Source organism: Actinia tenebrosa, unplaced genomic scaffold (assembly GCF_029948245.1).
Source record: "Actinia tenebrosa isolate PJP-AT-01 unplaced genomic scaffold, QUT_ActTen_1.0 PGA_scaffold14__42_contigs__length_11649687, whole genome shotgun sequence".
In the NCBI taxonomy this organism is placed as follows: domain Eukaryota; kingdom Metazoa; phylum Cnidaria; class Anthozoa; order Actiniaria; family Actiniidae; genus Actinia; species Actinia tenebrosa.
In genome coordinates this window covers 5743521-5759580 of record NW_028292574.1, presented here as the reverse complement: position 1 = coordinate 5759580, position 16060 = coordinate 5743521, and the positions used below count along the sequence as shown (strand labels likewise).

The following is a 16060-nucleotide window of genomic DNA, read 5'->3' as shown; positions in this document are numbered from 1 at the left end:
ATGGTATACAGTTACTACAGTATTTAAAGTATTGTAGGAATTGTGAGACGAGAAGGGGAGACGTTTATTCGAGGAAGGTGCTTATTAAAAATCTTGGCCCAAAAGCCCGCTTACTCGGGGGAGGCGCTTATACTAGTAAATACGATACTCTGAAACTTTCAATCAATATTGTTTATGATTCATAATTGATGTAAAAGGCATATTAATGGAGTTTAATTTTCAAAGCATACAGATTAAAAAATATAAAAAAATACTGATGTCATTTCATATACACAAGCCTTTTTACCTAGCTTTTAACCCGAGTTTCAGGATCAAAGGAGAGGAGGATTGGGAGGGGGAAGAGCTGTGAAAAGGATAGCCCTTTCCCCTCCTTTTCTCCCTTTTGGGCCTGAAACTAAGGCTCGTAGCTTTATGTTTTCCGACATAATGTTATTGCTGTTACTTCGCACCGACATTGAAATATATTTAAAGTTTTATAATCTTGCGGTTGGAGCTACATATCGTCCCATCAAAAATGCTGAACTTTTTTCAGTATGCATATGTATCCACATTTCAGGTGTGAAGCAAACAATCAAGCAACTCATCAAAAGAGCTAAGCGACCTTCAAAGAAAGAAACGCGTAGAGGTCGTCAGGCATATGAACCGAAGAAAGCCCCTCCATTTATGCTTGACGACCTCTACAGAATGAGGAACTACTGCTTAATGACAATAGAGGTGAAACAATGCTAATTACTAAGTTTTATCATATAATTATCCATGAAATACCTATGTTTCTCCTTTTCGAAAAACGGATATTTTCACGTGTGAAAATAACGTTATTTTCACATGTGAAAATATTGTTACCTTCCGTATTTAAGCTATTGGTTAGTTAGTTATAATAATGAAAAGCTTACTAAGTTGATTTTATGGATAAATATATAATAACCAGAATATTACATGGGCGCGCGGAGATACGAAATTTATCTTCTCGTGTTGAAAGTCTCCACTCTTTCGCTACGCTCACTCGTGAGAGATCTTTTCAACACTCGAAGATAAATTTCGTATCTCCGCGCGCCCATGTAATATCTTCTATATATCTTTCGAGGGAATTGAAAGTAACTTTGTTCGGCCATCTTATTTTTAGGGTTTACGTGGATTGTGGCTTTGGACGGTTACCTTGTTCTCATTTTCTTTATTTCTACGTGGTGAGGAGCCACTAAGACTGAAAGTCAAGCATCTCTCTTTTCCTGATGGTTTCGATCGTAAGTCCTTTTCGGTTTATCTTTCCCCGCAAAGTAGACGTACACGCTCAGTCTTCTAAGTGTTTGGACATGATGGGTAACTACATTTAGTAATTGAAACTTCAATAGGAATAGCATTTAACATCCCTGATACCTACACTGAAGTTAACATTCGAAACTTTAAACTGCATACATGAGCGTGTGGAGATAAAGAAAGGACAAGAAGCCATGTGGCGTGACCTGCTTTTCATTACGTTTTTTTCCCCCTGCTTTTCATTGGAAAAAACATATTCTGTCTTTTTTTTTCGTTTTTCTTTTAGCAAAATCGGACAACATTCCTCATCGAATCGAGGTTAGAATTCCTTTCTCAAAAGCGGATAGACAAGCCAAAGGTATGCAATGATTTTCACAAACAAGTTATTAATTGCATTGATACTGAGTATCTCACAGAGCATTTCATCGACCCTGGGCTTCCTGTGATTTCTCTGTTTTTAAAACGAACGAAACTATAAGCGTGAGCAACTAGTTGTGATTCATTAATATATTGTTTTTAACTTTTCCACCTTCTGCAGTCTAATGCTCAACCAGTTAAAAGTGAACATTATTCTAGCTATTTGCAATTCCTTTGCATCAAAATTGGGATGATTTGCGAGACTTTAAACGAAGTGGAAAGCATTAATTAATGTAGCAAAACTCCCCACCATTTCCTTAGTGTAAAGTTCCCTGTCATTGTACCAAAATTACCACCCTGTATTTTTCATTTTGTTTAATGCTACAATTTTCAGGTGTTACACTGACTCTTTGGTCAATACCCTTGGATTCAAACCTCTGTCCTGTTACAGCCCTACTGAGTTGGTTTATGATAACAGGTAGGTGTTCAGTAAAAAGAATAAGCATTCTTTCTATGTGGTGTCCTTGGAATGCAAACAGTATTTGGAAGGACAGGGAGTATTGAGAGGGGTACGGACCAGGGGATCATTATATCCATCCCCCTTCAAGTAAGGGACAAATATGGGTTTGGGTGGGGGAAGGTGGGTAGGCTCCTAACAACCATAATTTAAGTATTGAGCACTTCGATATGTTAACATAATTGGAATTGCTAATAGATACCACTGGATCCTCCTGTTCCATTTTTTATTCACTGGGCATGTGGAATTTATTTTGGTCTTTAAGTACTGAAGTATGCAAATGTTATTATTACTTCACTTTTTAGGCATCACTAAAGGACTGATTTTCCCCCGTATTGCAAGAAATAATCTAGAAGTCAGTTCTTCAAGAAGCTATCATGGTGTATCTTCATATAGAAAGACATTTGGCCAGGTAAGCAAAATTCACTTTAAATCAAACATAATAATTATGTAACTTGGATATCAGTGACATAATATTTTACCAACAGATGTGCCAACACCTTTTTGGGAAGCCATATACTACCCATTCAATAAGAAGATCGGCAGCTCAGTGGGCTGCTCGCTGTGGTGCCGATGACAGCACAATAAAGAGGGCAGGGCGATGGTAGGTCACACAGTCAATATTCTAATTATTGTTAATCGAAGTATTATGATCATCCGGGTGGATGAGCGGAAGTCATCTTCAGAGTCAAGTGAAGAATATTCATTCTTTAAGATGACTTCCACTCAGGTTGTCGAAATATCGGTCACATCAAACAGTCCTTCTCAGGACTACATCCACACAGATGATCATAATACTTCGATTAACATTCATTCAGCTGGGTTCAGACCGTTCTATACGATTCTAATAATTGGAATTCTCAATATAACATAAGTGCATTTTATTCTTTATTTTTCATCTACAGGAAATCCAATAGCTTTGAGCTGTATACGCAGGATGCCCGCGCAGAAATCATCAAACTGCAGCATGACAACCGGCCATCTAGTGACCACAAAAAGTGGATGTTCAAGCCATTGCGCTGAGAGTTTTGACTTTCAAGGACAATTTGAAACAAAATTTATTGAGCTGAAACCTCACTGGAATAATCTTAGTAGGTCCATTAGCCATTGGTTCAATTTTTTTCTCATGATTTTTAATCATGTCTGTGACGTCATAATCAAATATAACATTGCTCCATACATTTAAAGTTGTGATCAAAATATCGATATTGGAAAACGGACACCTAAACTAACGGAAATGAGTGTTAAATAAGTCCATTGTCGCACGTTTGAGATTCACAAAAGCAAAGTTAATATAGAAGTAAAAATTAATCAAGAATTCACAAAGAAATGTAAATAACGAGAGAGATTTTTGATGTTGAGTATGCGTTACAACTAGTTAGCCTTGATTCAAAATCCTTTAAATCTATTTTTTTTCAAAATAAACGCGACCGGCGCTGCTCGCGACTCGTCTTGTTTTCTGTGTTTTGACTGCCGTCAATCAAATATGAAAACGGCTTGTTCTTGCAAAATCCTTGCTTTGTGAATTCTGAAACGAAGCAAACTTGTCTTTCTTTTTTTAATATTCAAACGGTTGAAACTTTAAGATCATTTTGAGCTTTTTTGAATGAAAACAAATCGTCCGAAGTTTGATTGGCGGCAGCCAAAGCACAAGAAAAAACCTTTTAAGTGCCAACTACACAGGTCGCGTAATTTTGAAAATAGGTGTCAAATGTAATAATTTCCACCAAAATATCCAGAAAAAAGTTGAACCAGCGGTTGGACCTTTAGATAAATCTAATCTAATACCTAACTATGCTCTTGGTCAGATACCCTTGGTCCTCTAGTGGAACCTGTGCTAATACTAGTAAACACGAAGAAGGCACATGGTGTAAGCTTCATAAAGAATCATTTCTTAAAATAATATAGTTTAACTTTTTAAAATCCACGATCTCTTGAAATTCCTTTGGTCAATAAAGTAACTACAACATGAACCAGGATGACACCCAACACATATACGTAAATAAGAAAACGATGCTTCTTTTATGTCGGACTCGGACGCTACTAGTCATTAAGTCTTGCAGAGATTTTTTCTTCTGTAAACCCAGTCTTATGGTACAATCATTTCAAGCTTTATAACTTACTTAATATTACTTTCTTGATCTTAAACGCATTTTTTTTCGTGGGGTTGCTGAAACCGCGGCGGAAACCGAGGACGTAGTGCTTTCGTCTTCGCTTTGATTTGAATCATCCCCATCGACTACCATTGACAGAATTTCATGAGCGGAACGTAGTTCTTGAGGGAGCTCTAGGCCAAGTTCTGTTCGGCATTCGGGGCATGGGGTTCCGCATTTATGGCAAACCGGCATTTGTTCGCCAAATAGTGGCAAGCAAAGTCCACAGTTATCCTCGTTTACTGGTAATCCTGACAAGACAGGATTCTTTCTTCGCCACTGATCCTGGCACCACTCAATAATTTTGGGAGTTGCTGGCTCTCCTTTCTTCCAGTGTCCCGTTTTCTCCGAGTATATATCTTCTTGCAGTCTATCCGTCAAATGACTGAACGCCTTTGCCTCCAAAAGCTTTATTAGGAGGTTTGCCACCACCTCATGCATGGCATATGTCATGGCGGGTTTCTTTCGTGTCCTTCCAGGCTCCCTCATCACAAGAAATTGCCAGATAGCAATATCATACAGCGGCCTGAGAAATTCGAGCTTTATAGCGCTCATGATGTTAAGAGAAATCAGACTAGAATACAAAAAATCACAAGTACTGTAATGTATGTGTTTGCATGTGTTTTGCCGCACGTGCGTAACCCGTTCAGTGTTGTTCAGTCCCCTGACGACCCCCGACCCAACTGTCGATAAAGGTCGCGCATGCGCTGCATTGGGCGCAAGTTGTTGAAACATGGCGAGTGGATGTGAAGATAGAGACACGATGCAAAAAAAACTTGAAAAAATCCCTTCTGATGTAATAGAATTGATGGACTTGGCCATCTATTCATTTGCATGCATTTCGGGTTTGAAATCCAGTGATAAAGTTAGAGGGAATCCAGTGGTGCTTGGCGTACTGGCCATGTTCTTCAAAATGTTGGAGGTGGCAAAGGAATCCACGCGGGGCGCATTCCAGGCAAGATTCGTAGATGCGACGGTGGATAAGCCTGGAAGATTCGAGAAAGCCGTTTGTTCCAGGCTAAAGTTAGCAAAGGCAAAGAAGCTGAATGAGACAGGACCGCCAGATATTCCATCATCTCTTCAAGAAAAGGTGGAAAGGTTTAATGAGGCAACCGAGCGCGTGCGGACGAAGTACTATCTACGTTGCTGGAGATGCCAAGAGAGATGTCGCTGTTGCGTACTTAGAAGGAAGGGCAAGCCCGTAGCCGCATTTGGCTCAGAGTAAGTTCCCAACATATGCATAATGATATATAGAATTTTCAATACCGAAATGTGGGGCATGTTAGGCAATGATAAACACCTTACTGCTGTCGCGGGCAGTGCTCACGTAGCGCGAATACTAAGGAACGCCATGCGTTCATGTCTTGTGCCGCCACCACTGCCTCTTCAAAGGGGATTGAAGACTGCGGGTCGAGTGTAACAGCGTCTCGCCACAGCATGCACTGCCTGTCGGACTCCAGAAGAGGAATTTTTGGGGGAGACGTGCCAGGGCATAGACAACTTCACGCTTTCGTCCGCCATCTTGAATCAGGGCAAACTCGGCAAAATATATAGAAATCTGGATCACTTTGAATGTTCCCGTAACTCCGCTCAACTTTGATGGGTTTTCATAATTTAAACTTTAATAACTTAACCAGCAGAGTTAAGTACCAGTTGTCGGACTGAAAATAAGAGAAGTGTAAGTGTTTTAACTACCTTTTACGAGACGAGTGACGCGCATTTTCACACATTTTGCATGTTCTCGTGCCCATCGGTTTGTTATAAAAACAAAAATATCAATGTCTCGATTCGTAGATTTACAATATCCATCATATTAATAGCCATGAATAAGAAATAAAATATCTTTTCAAAAAAGGTAAGATTATGAAAACCCATCAAAGTTGAGCAGAGTTACGGGAACATTCAAAGTGATCTAGATTTCTATATATTTTGCCGAGTTTGCCCTGATTGACGAAAGCGCGAAGTGCCACTATACGCATGACATAACCAAGCCAGCTGTGTTGTTTCTGATGGAGGTAGATAAATATCAGGAAAAAAAAAAAAGGGTGAGGATTGGAAGCACAGGTGGCTTAGTGTTTTGATCAGTTGCCTTTTCATTTACATAACATACCATAACAAAATTGAAAATGTCCATGATTTGAGAAACTACATGTATGAGCTTTTAATGTTAATGGGTAGCATGGGTGGTGTATGCGATAACACATTGGAGCAGTTTTGGTATGAGTGGGAAACTGACCATAACAGTTTCTGCAGAATCTTTAAATGGTATTATAAAAATTACGGTACAGACACTGTTGTTATGGTACGTACCGACTGTACTGTCTCCCACTCAAACTGCTCCATCGTCCACCGCTGTGGATTAAGCACAAATATTCCAGTATATATCAAGGTATCGGTCTTCAATTAAACTTCAATATTAAATTTAATTATTTATCAGTCTTGAAGTATTTCAGACATCCCTAACACCATTTGTATTTGTGTGTGTGTGTGTGTGTGTATATGTGTTACCTTATAATTACTGTAAATAAGTAGTGGCATGAAAAGTCAAACAATGAATTAAACATAGGTTTGGGTAACTTGTGGGTTCAAGCCCTGTGGACACCACTTGTGAGTCTAGTTTCCTTGTGTTGTTCTCTCCTCAAAGCTATGGTGGTTTAAATGCAGGGGTAGTGAGTGAGAGAGAAAATGTCCCCAACTAGTGTTAAAGCACTTGAATGACTAGATACTTTGAGACATTTTATTTAAATTTGCATCATATTTTTTCCTAGGTTGATGTCTCCATTCCTTTCCTCATTGGATGCGATTGCAGATGCAAAGGCATTCCTGGACCCAGATGAAGAAGAAGAACCCAGTATGCCAGATGGCTTGGAGGAAATTGCAGATGATGAAGCGGATAAGCTAATGGATAGATTCTTCAAAGAAGATATATCTGATGATGAGAATGAGGATGATGATGATGATGATGAAGAAGAAGATAGTAAAGACGATATGAGTGAAGTGGATGAGGATGCATGAATTTTCTCATTATGATAAAAGTGAAAGAAAAAAGATGATGCTAATTTCATTTCTATTTCATTTCATTCCAAAGTACACTTTGAAATTCAACAGGGTGATATTAGTAAAATTCAATTTTTTTTAAATATCGGACTAAATTTGACAAATATATTACTTTTTCAATGTTATTGTTTTCAAGATTGTCAGAATTAGAGTGGTATTCAAAAAACCCAATTACTGTTGTATGTGACACTTTATTAGTCTTTACATGTAATACATGTAATGGGTAACTACATGAAATATTATTTCATGCACAGTATTAGTTATATTGTTTCACAGGCTTTTGAAAACCACTCTAATTTCAAAATAGGAAATTAAACCTAAAGCAGTTCTAAAGTGGTTTTCATAAACATGTGAAACAGATACTAAATGCTTATTCCTGATATTCAATAAAATATAAATTTATTTACAACATTTCAAAATCTTGCTTTATTGATGGTGTTTCTTCTTGTAGAGTGCTCCATAAAATGAGATTAAAGTTATTACTGCCTAACAATTGTTATTTAGTACCTATTAGTCACCATGTTACTCAACTGGAACAATCATTTCTCAAGAGACCACTATTCTTTGTATAATAAATGTTCTGATAAACAAAATGGCATTTATGTTACCTTATTTTCTTTACTCTGGCAAGGTTTGACATTTTTGTGGTGCTAGATACTTGGAGTTATATTTAATGATTCTAGTAGTTCTTATGATGTGTTACTGAATACTAGTAAGATCAATATCAAATCTCTGAAAACCAGAAGATCACAGGTACATCCTCATGCCTTAACAATATGGCAACAATATTCTTAAGTTCATGCTTAAGCTTCATAATGATTCATGTACTTGAAGGGGGTTAAGGGAAGTTGTGGGTACCAAAAGTCATTAAAACCAGGTATGGGCTTCACTCTTTTACCTATTTAGGGGTAAAGCTTTGGAATACCCTTAGGGATGAGGATAGGGCCCAGGGCTCTAATATTAGCTTTAAAGCTAGTAGTTGAGTATGAATATTTTCATTTACATTTTATTTACCTAGAGAGAAGGCCAGGGGCAGATACAGAATTTTTCAAGCGGGGGTGGAAAAAAATTTCAATCAACCATAGGTCATTACACTTTATAATGAAATTAGAAAGGCACTAAAAAGGTATAGATTAGAAACAAATAATGGAAAAATACTGTAGCCAACAGAATTCGACAAGAATCAATCCATATAATAATACGTTAACACCTTTAAATGTAAATTTTTATATTTTCTTTTGAATCAATTCATTTTTTTAGCTATTTGGTTTGAAATCAGTTTATTTTTTTAAATTTAGAGGGATCAAAATGGGGGTGGAAATCCACCCAATCTACCCCCTGTATCCGCCTCTGAAGGCATTTAACCTGTGAAATAAAAAATACTAGTCAATGTGTAACAGTAAAATAGACACACACACAAACACACAAAAACAATGCAATTAAGGTCTACCAATGTGTATTAGTCTAATATCTATTACACAAGTTTGAAATGCCTTCACTCTATCTATTGTAATATTTGTTCAATTACTTTATATATCATAGGTTATATATGATGTAACTTTTTTTTGAAAAGGACTGCTCCACTGTGCTCAGGCAGGTTGTCAGAATTTGGCATTGGCTTGCTTAAGAAGGGAAGGGCCACTGTATGATTTGGCGTGCTGTGCACACCACACCACCAAACATCAAACTTCACTGCCCAGACACTAACCTGAATGATATATCGCTGCCTAGCAAGCTCTTGGCTGTCAGGTTTGCAAAGTTTTGGAACTGAAAAGGGATAAAAGAATTTTTTTTTTTAGCAAACAATTGGTTCAGGGTCATTTGCAACATTCCAAAATCCCACAGTTTTGCTCAAATTCTCAACTGCCACGGCCCATTTTCTATTGTTTTTTCCCTTTGTTTTTTGTTTTGTTTGCTTTCCCATTTTGCCCCTTCTGCATCCTCTAACCAATACTCAGTATAGGAAATTTGCAGTGAAATTACTTCTAAAACTATTGACGACTCATTTGGCTTGATGTTCAGTGATGTTACACAATTATTCTCAAGATCAAATCTTTTTTTTACCAACATGTGATGCTATGTTGAACGAGTATAGAGATATGGGCCGTATTTCGCGTCGACGCAAAATGTGGATCGCTTTACGCATCACAGCGCGAAATATGGACTTATTAGATGGACACATTGCGCGGTGGAACCGAATTATAATTAAATCTTTGCAGTTTTATTCGAGGCGTCTTGACTTTGTGTAACTCACCACAAAAAGCGTGGCATGTGATGCTATGTTGAACGAGTATAGAGATATGGGCCGTATTTCACGTCGACGCAAAATGTGGATCGCTTTACGCATCACAGCGCGAAATATGGACTTATTAGATGGACACATTGCGCGGTGGAACCGATTTATAATTAAATCTTTGCAGTTTTATTCGAGGCGTCTTGACTTTGTGTAACTCACCACAAAAAGCATGGCATGTGATGGTATGTCGAACGAGTATAGAGATATGGGCCGTAATTTGCGTCGACGCAAAATACGTGGATCCGAGAAATGTCCACAACTCGCAAAGTGGACTACCCTTGCGGTTATTCCTCTACATAAAAAAAGTCAATGTTTCACTACCATTGGTCATTCATTCATTAATTTAGTAGTACTTGGCGTTTAATTGGACAAGGAAACCGAAGGGGAGGTAGACAGGATGTAGGATAAAAGTCAAAAGGGACATTTTATTATTTTCTGGGTACAAGGGAAATCGTTTCATCTTTCAACTCTAAACTTTAAACAGAAATGTTGCATTAGCGCGAACTATGGGAGATCCACAGTTTGAGTTCAACTCAAATTATGTCTCACTCTTGGAATCCATATTTTGCGTCAACTCAAAATGCATGCGCTTCTGTCCACGTTTTGCGTTGGCGCGAACTATGGACACCGCCCGAAATCCACAGATTGAGTTCAACTCAAAATATGTCTCACTCTTGGAATCCATATTTTGCGTCAACTCAAAATGTGGACTCTATCACCGTGGGCTATATATACACCATGCGTTTCTGTCCACGTTTTGCGTTAGCGCGAACTATGGACAGACCCCGAAATCCACAGATTGAGTTCAACTCAAAATATGTATTAGGCCCAGGACTAACCTCGGATGTGATCTTAATTAACTTACCCATTGTTATTATAATTTTAATTGGACATGAAAATGTACGGGGGAACGCACGGACATTTGTTTGACATTTCTTTATACATATCCTTGCGGGAATCTGTTTTTCATTTTTTTTTTCTCTCTCTCTGGCAGCATTCACAATACGCAACGCTTTTTCCCGCGCCGTCCAGCCCGGTTCATCTTCGTTGCTCTCGTATACAGCACATTGATTGCAGGTCGAAACCAAACATATTTCGTTTGGTCAAAACAAAAACTACAAAAGACTCAGGAGTCTCGTCTCGTGGTAATGATTTTCTAAACGCGGACATATTCAGTTAGAGTGGTTTTGTAATTTATTTTCGTATCCATAGCTCCTCGGTCTCGTTCATCACTCATTTTTGTATGGCACATGCTCGCCAGGAGGGGAGGGGGGGAATGTTTTCACGACTTTGCTATAACTCATGCGGCTTGCATGATTTATTTACTATTTTGCATAATTTATGAATTTGGTTCGTCTCGTTTTTAAAACGGCGTCCGTTTTGGCTTGTCGAACATATGCTGGACTCAAACCTATTCAATAGGTTCGTTCTCAATTGCAGCAAACGTCGTACTAGGCTTGAGCCTATTTCAAATGTAATAGGTTCGACTGAATTAAGCTCATGGTTAGTTCGACGTTTGCCCTGGGCCCAACTCTTGGGAATCCACATATCTTGCGTCAACTCAAAATGTGGACTCTATCACCATGGGCTATACACCATGCGTTTCTGTCCACGTTTTGCGTTAGCGCGAACAGACCCCGAAATCCACAGATTGAGTCCGACCCAAAATATCTTACTCTTAGGAATCCATATTTTGCTTTGGCTCATCGCACGAAGCTGCGAAAGAAAAATGATCCATCTATTCAAACAACCAATGCAAACTCTTTATTAAGAATGTACACCGTACTATAAAACTATAAAATATTTAGTCACTAATGACTTGAGTAATCAATTAATCCGTTAAAAAAACAAGTCTATTTGTCTATTTTTGATTGTTGGATGCCTATCGTTTTTATTGCTTTTATCGACGCTATTTCGTACTTTAGTGCTTGCGTTTGAAGTGTACTATACCTATTAAATCTATATTTGTACTATCACTCGATCATAACATTCACAATGGCACAAATAGCGTTTTGTGGTTGTCGCTTGTGTATTTAATAAACTAAAAACAGTAACGTTATCACATACTATCTTAATTGTCGTGTCTATAAGCAGGGGCGGATCCAGAAATCGGAAACTTCAAAAGAGCTTATTTTAAGAAATAAAAGCCGTCAGCTGTTTCTAGCTTAACCTTCCATCCCCAAATCCGCTCCTGATACACTCCCTGAACTAGTAATATTGCTTTATAATATTGATTTATAATCTTGCAATATTGCTTTATAAAAGGAAAGAAAAGAAGTACAAAAACTATTTCTAGCCTTAATGAAACCATTGCAATTGTGTAAAAAAAATCAAAGTATGCTATGTTTATTTATAGTTAGCTAGTCATTTGCTATTTCAGTAATGTCAAAAAGTCGATCAGTGGCGAATCCAGGCGGTCAAAGGGGTCCACGGAACCGCCTTTATAAGATATAGTACACTTAATATAATAATCTTTTTATGAATGAAAGTCAAACCTATTGCAAGAGCTTTTAACTGTATGACCGCCATTCACAGAAAACCTTAAACATTAGAGACAAACAGAGACCATGTCTGCCATTTCTGTCTATTGTGTTTTCAGGTTGAGTCACTGACGTTCAAAATTTTTAATTTTAGTGTCCTTTGGACGATAAAATTTTATATAAATTTCCAGGTTTTACTTCTTTGTAGAGAAGTCGGACTTGGTCCACATCAAAGTTACAAGACTTGAACACATTGTAAACCTTTTTTCTTTGGTTGAAGATAGAAGAATGGTTGCCACTCTTTCCCCCTGGCCTCCTCATCCTGGCTGTCCACACACTTAGTGGTGGACAGTTCCTTGCGCCAACTTCCCATATAACCTTTACATCTTCTAAACTCTCCACATTTCTTGGGATGTGCAATTCCCTTAGCCATTCCTCTATAGCTTGGTTTGCACAACCATATTTCTTGTAGATTTTGACTGTCTCTTTGTCAATGATTGATGATGGTTGTGGCAGTGGTACGGACGGCTGTGGTACGGACGGCTGTGGTACGGACGGCTGTGGTATGAATCGCTGTGGTATGGATGGCTGTGGTATGAATGGCTGTGGTACGGACGGCTGTGGTATGGATGGCTGTGGTACGGACGGCTGTGGTATGAATCGCTGTGGTATAGATGGCTGTGGTATGGATGGCTGTGGTATGAATGGCTGTGGTGTGGACGGCTGTGGTATGGATGGCTGTGGTACGGACGGCTGTGGTATGGATGGCTGTGGGATGGATGGCTGTGGTGTGGATAGATGTGGTATGGATGGCTGTGGTATGGATGGCTGTGGTATGGATGGGTGTGGTATGAATGGCTATGGTGTGGATGGCTGTGGCGTGGATGGATGTGGTATGGATGGCTGTGGTATGGATGGCCGTGGTGTGGATGGCTGTGGTGTGGATGGCTGTGGTGTGGATGGATGTGGTGTGGATGGCTGTGGTATGGATGGCCGTGGTATGGATGGCCGTGGTATGGATGGCTGTGGTGTGGATGGCTGTGGTGTGGATGGATGTGGGATGGATGGCTGTGGTATGGATGGCTGTGGTATGGATGGCTGTGGTATGGATGGCTGTGGTATGGATGGCTGTGGTATGGATGGCTGTGGTATGAATTGCTGTGGTATAGATGGCTGTGGTATGGATGGCTGTGGTATGAATGGCTGTGATATGAATGGCTGTGGTATGAATGGCTGTGGTGTGGATGGTGGCTGTGACATTAATGTAGATGTAGATGAAGATGTTGATGTACACGAAGATGCAGACAAAGATATAGATGCAATTGGGTTTTGCAACATGCTAATGAATAGTGATGACCAGTGGGCTATTTGAAAAGCTACATGTTGTGTGTCTGCAGCATTGGTGTGCTCAGGTAATGTGGGAATGTTTGCAGTAAAGCGTTCAAGTTTGGATGAAATGTCAGAAAGTGCATTAAGAATGTCTTGCGGTGAAGATGATGAAGGTGAAGATAATGAAGGCATTACTGGTGGATGAGATGATGCACGTGGCTGTTGTGGGAAAATTATGGAATTCATGGAGAGGTAGCTATTGATAATGGATGATGTGGATAATGCATCTGATGTCATTTGTTCTTTGACTTCAGCAATATCTTGCTTTGAGGACAATTTCTTCAGGTATGAAGTGAATATCCCTTCCTATGTAAAATTGAAAAGTGAACATAAAAAAATAGGATTATAAATTCTAATAAAAATAAGAAAAAGTAATAAGTGTATTTTGAACGAATGCTCACCTCTTTCCCCTCATTATCACTGCTGCAGTATTCTTCATTGCTGGAGTCATCAGTATCCTACAAGCATAAGCAAATATATGGATTAATGTTTTGGTCATATATAAATAACTAAATTTCCACTGTAAATCCTGTAAAGGTCCTACAAAATTTAACAACACTTTTCTTCTGTATCAAAATATAAATTAAAGTAACTGATTTTACAACCACAAAACAGGAATGACAACTTGCATAACTACATGTTAAGTTATTCTTTTCATTTTATCAATAGCCAACATTATGTTGCAGATTCTAATTTCTATTCGCAATTAACATTAACACATTGTAGCTCTAAGTAATATTATAAACATTTAACCAGTGAGGCCTTCTGGAGTGCTCAATAATATTATTGTGTACTCTATCCATAAACCCATACAATTGATTTATACAGAATTTTTGTAAAACGCTACCAAAAACTTGAAAGAAATACATCTCTCTCATAATGGCTGCTAGGTGCATGCAAAAAAGTTAAAAGCACTTAAAAAGTTACAAGAGTATTGACCATTTGTTTTGGCTTGAATTCACGCTCTTTGCCTTGGTATTTAATAAGCAGCTTAGCCACATTTTAATCAAAATTGAAAAAATTTGGGGGTGCACTGCCTATCAGCAGCCAATATGAGCGGTGTATACACCTAACTGAAAAAACTTTGGCAATGTCAAAGCAAAAATCAGACATGACGGTTCCAAAAATAATGTTCTCCTCTAACAGCTACTCTTAATTAAAACTTTCTCAAAAATTTTCTCAATCTTTCATTAATGCATGAAATACATCATTTGAAATATAAGCTTACATTTTTTTCTGATACTGAATTCCTAGATCTACTGCTTTCATAACATAATAAAATTTTGTCATATTTGCCTCTCAACATTATTTGTTGTTTAACATGGCCCTTGCCCTTTTATGCACTTACTTGATCTTCAGAGGAGGAGCTAATTTCTGTATCGCCAACAGGACCCTGGAAAAAATGTAATATCATTTTATTAAATTCTGTTTCAGCTAATAGCATGTAGGTGAAAAGCATTTGCTAAAAAATTCGGAGTCTCGAATAGAAAGATAGTAAAATAAGAACCAAACTAACAATGCTGGTCGAATCACTTCAGCTTTATATCTTACCTGAGAGCAGTTGATTTCTTCAACCTCCGTGGACTGGCTGGTCTTTTTCCGAACTACCAGTCATCCCACAGAGGGTCGGAAAGAAATTCTATGTGCTTTGGTTTCCATATGATGGCCAAAAAAATCGTTCAAGCGATCGCAGCAAACGCTATTGCCACCAAAACTGAGATAGAAAAAGTTCGGTTATCTCGCTGGAAGATTTTTTGGGCTATCTATTATGGAAACCAGGCTTACTATACGTTTCACAAGTTTACTCATATTTTCAACAAATTTGCATGATAACGAGTCATCATTTAGCTTACTGTAAAAACAAGAACATTATTTTCTAAGTTTGTAGTTTTCAGTATCTATCGTATTTACAGTCATGAATAAATAGCGTACCATATTAAGCTTACTCCATATTTAAAGCCTTAATGAAGTGATTTTGAATAAGTTTACTTACATCTTCTCTCTCTGAGTGTGTCGTGGAAGGAATTCCAGATGTTGATGGCGTTTGATCGTCAGTATTAATTTCCATTCTAATGATAATAAATCGAGAAATCAAGACCGAAATCCAAAAAGTGTAAACGATAGAAGGGTTCGCATGTGCATTTATCACTGAGCCTCCTGGCCTTCTTTTTGTAGATGTAGGAAAGTGACGTCACCAGTAGTAATTGTAGGATTCCTACAGTCCATATATGGAAGTGAAAAGGAAAGAGATACTATTTTTTTTGCTATCGAGATACGTCCGCTAATGAGTGATTATTTATCTTTAGAGACATAAAATACTTATGCATACAGTAAAATCGTCAACACAGGATACAACGGAACACCGTACAGCAATGGTACGATTGAAGACATATGGTGAACCAATCACAATGCGGAAGCTACAGCTAAACCAATCAAAATGCTCGAAACGACACGACACGGTCATGGTATGTATCGCAGTTTCGCACTGTGATGCCGTACGAAATCTAAAAAAATACAATTTTGAAGATACCACCCATACAAGCTGCTGGATGAGCCC

The 16060-nt window shown here is 38.3% G+C and overlaps 3 protein-coding genes across 3 annotated transcripts; 2 read left to right on the top strand and 1 right to left on the bottom strand.

Moving 5' to 3' along the window:
• The first annotated feature begins 1313 nt into the window (after positions 1-1313).
• On the top strand, positions 1314-3151 carry LOC116304808 (uncharacterized). Its single transcript, XM_089029941.1, has 6 exons — positions 1314-1317; positions 1541-1612; positions 2006-2089; positions 2434-2540; positions 2617-2732; positions 3034-3151. The coding sequence occupies exons 1-6, from the start codon at positions 1314-1316 to the stop codon at positions 3149-3151; spliced, it is 501 nt and encodes a 166-aa protein (XP_088886067.1).
• Positions 3152-5022: 1871 nt separating this feature from the next.
• LOC116304807 (uncharacterized) lies at positions 5023-7421 on the top strand. Its single transcript, XM_031714594.2, has 2 exons — positions 5023-5502; positions 7050-7421. The coding sequence occupies exons 1-2, from the start codon at positions 5045-5047 to the stop codon at positions 7294-7296; spliced, it is 705 nt and encodes a 234-aa protein (XP_031570454.2). The 5' UTR covers positions 5023-5044; the 3' UTR covers positions 7297-7421.
• A 3954-nt stretch (positions 7422-11375) lies between these two features.
• Positions 11376-15631, bottom strand: LOC116304801 (uncharacterized). Its single transcript, XM_031714589.2, has 4 exons — positions 15497-15631; positions 14852-14896; positions 13905-13961; positions 11376-13809 (listed from the first exon to the last, which is right to left on the bottom strand). The coding sequence occupies exons 1-4, from the start codon at positions 15569-15571 to the stop codon at positions 12973-12975; spliced, it is 1014 nt and encodes a 337-aa protein (XP_031570449.2). The 5' UTR covers positions 15572-15631; the 3' UTR covers positions 11376-12972.
• Positions 15632-16060: the final 429 nt, after the last annotated feature.

Coding starts and splice junctions, on each gene's coding strand:
- LOC116304808 (XM_089029941.1), top strand. Junction 2,090..2,433: donor GAGTTGGTTTATGATAACAG/GTAGGTGTTCAG, acceptor TTCACTTTTTAG/GCATCACTAAAGGACTGATT. Junction 2,733..3,033: donor ATAAAGAGGGCAGGGCGATG/GTAGGTCACACA, acceptor TTTCATCTACAG/GAAATCCAATAGCTTTGAGC.
- LOC116304801 (XM_031714589.2), bottom strand. CDS start 15,571: ATGGAAATTAATACTGACGATCAAACGCCATCAACATCTGGAATTCCT. Junction 13,962..14,851: donor GCTCCTCCTCTGAAGATCAA/GTAAGTGCATAA, acceptor TTATGCTTGTAG/GATACTGATGACTCCAGCAA. Junction 13,810..13,904: donor GTGATAATGAGGGGAAAGAG/GTGAGCATTCGT, acceptor AATTTTACATAG/GAAGGGATATTCACTTCATA.
- LOC116304807 (XM_031714594.2), top strand. CDS start 5,045: ATGCAAAAAAAACTTGAAAAAATCCCTTCTGATGTAATAGAATTGATG. Junction 5,503..7,049: donor GTAGCCGCATTTGGCTCAGA/GTAAGTTCCCAA, acceptor ATTTTTTCCTAG/GTTGATGTCTCCATTCCTTT.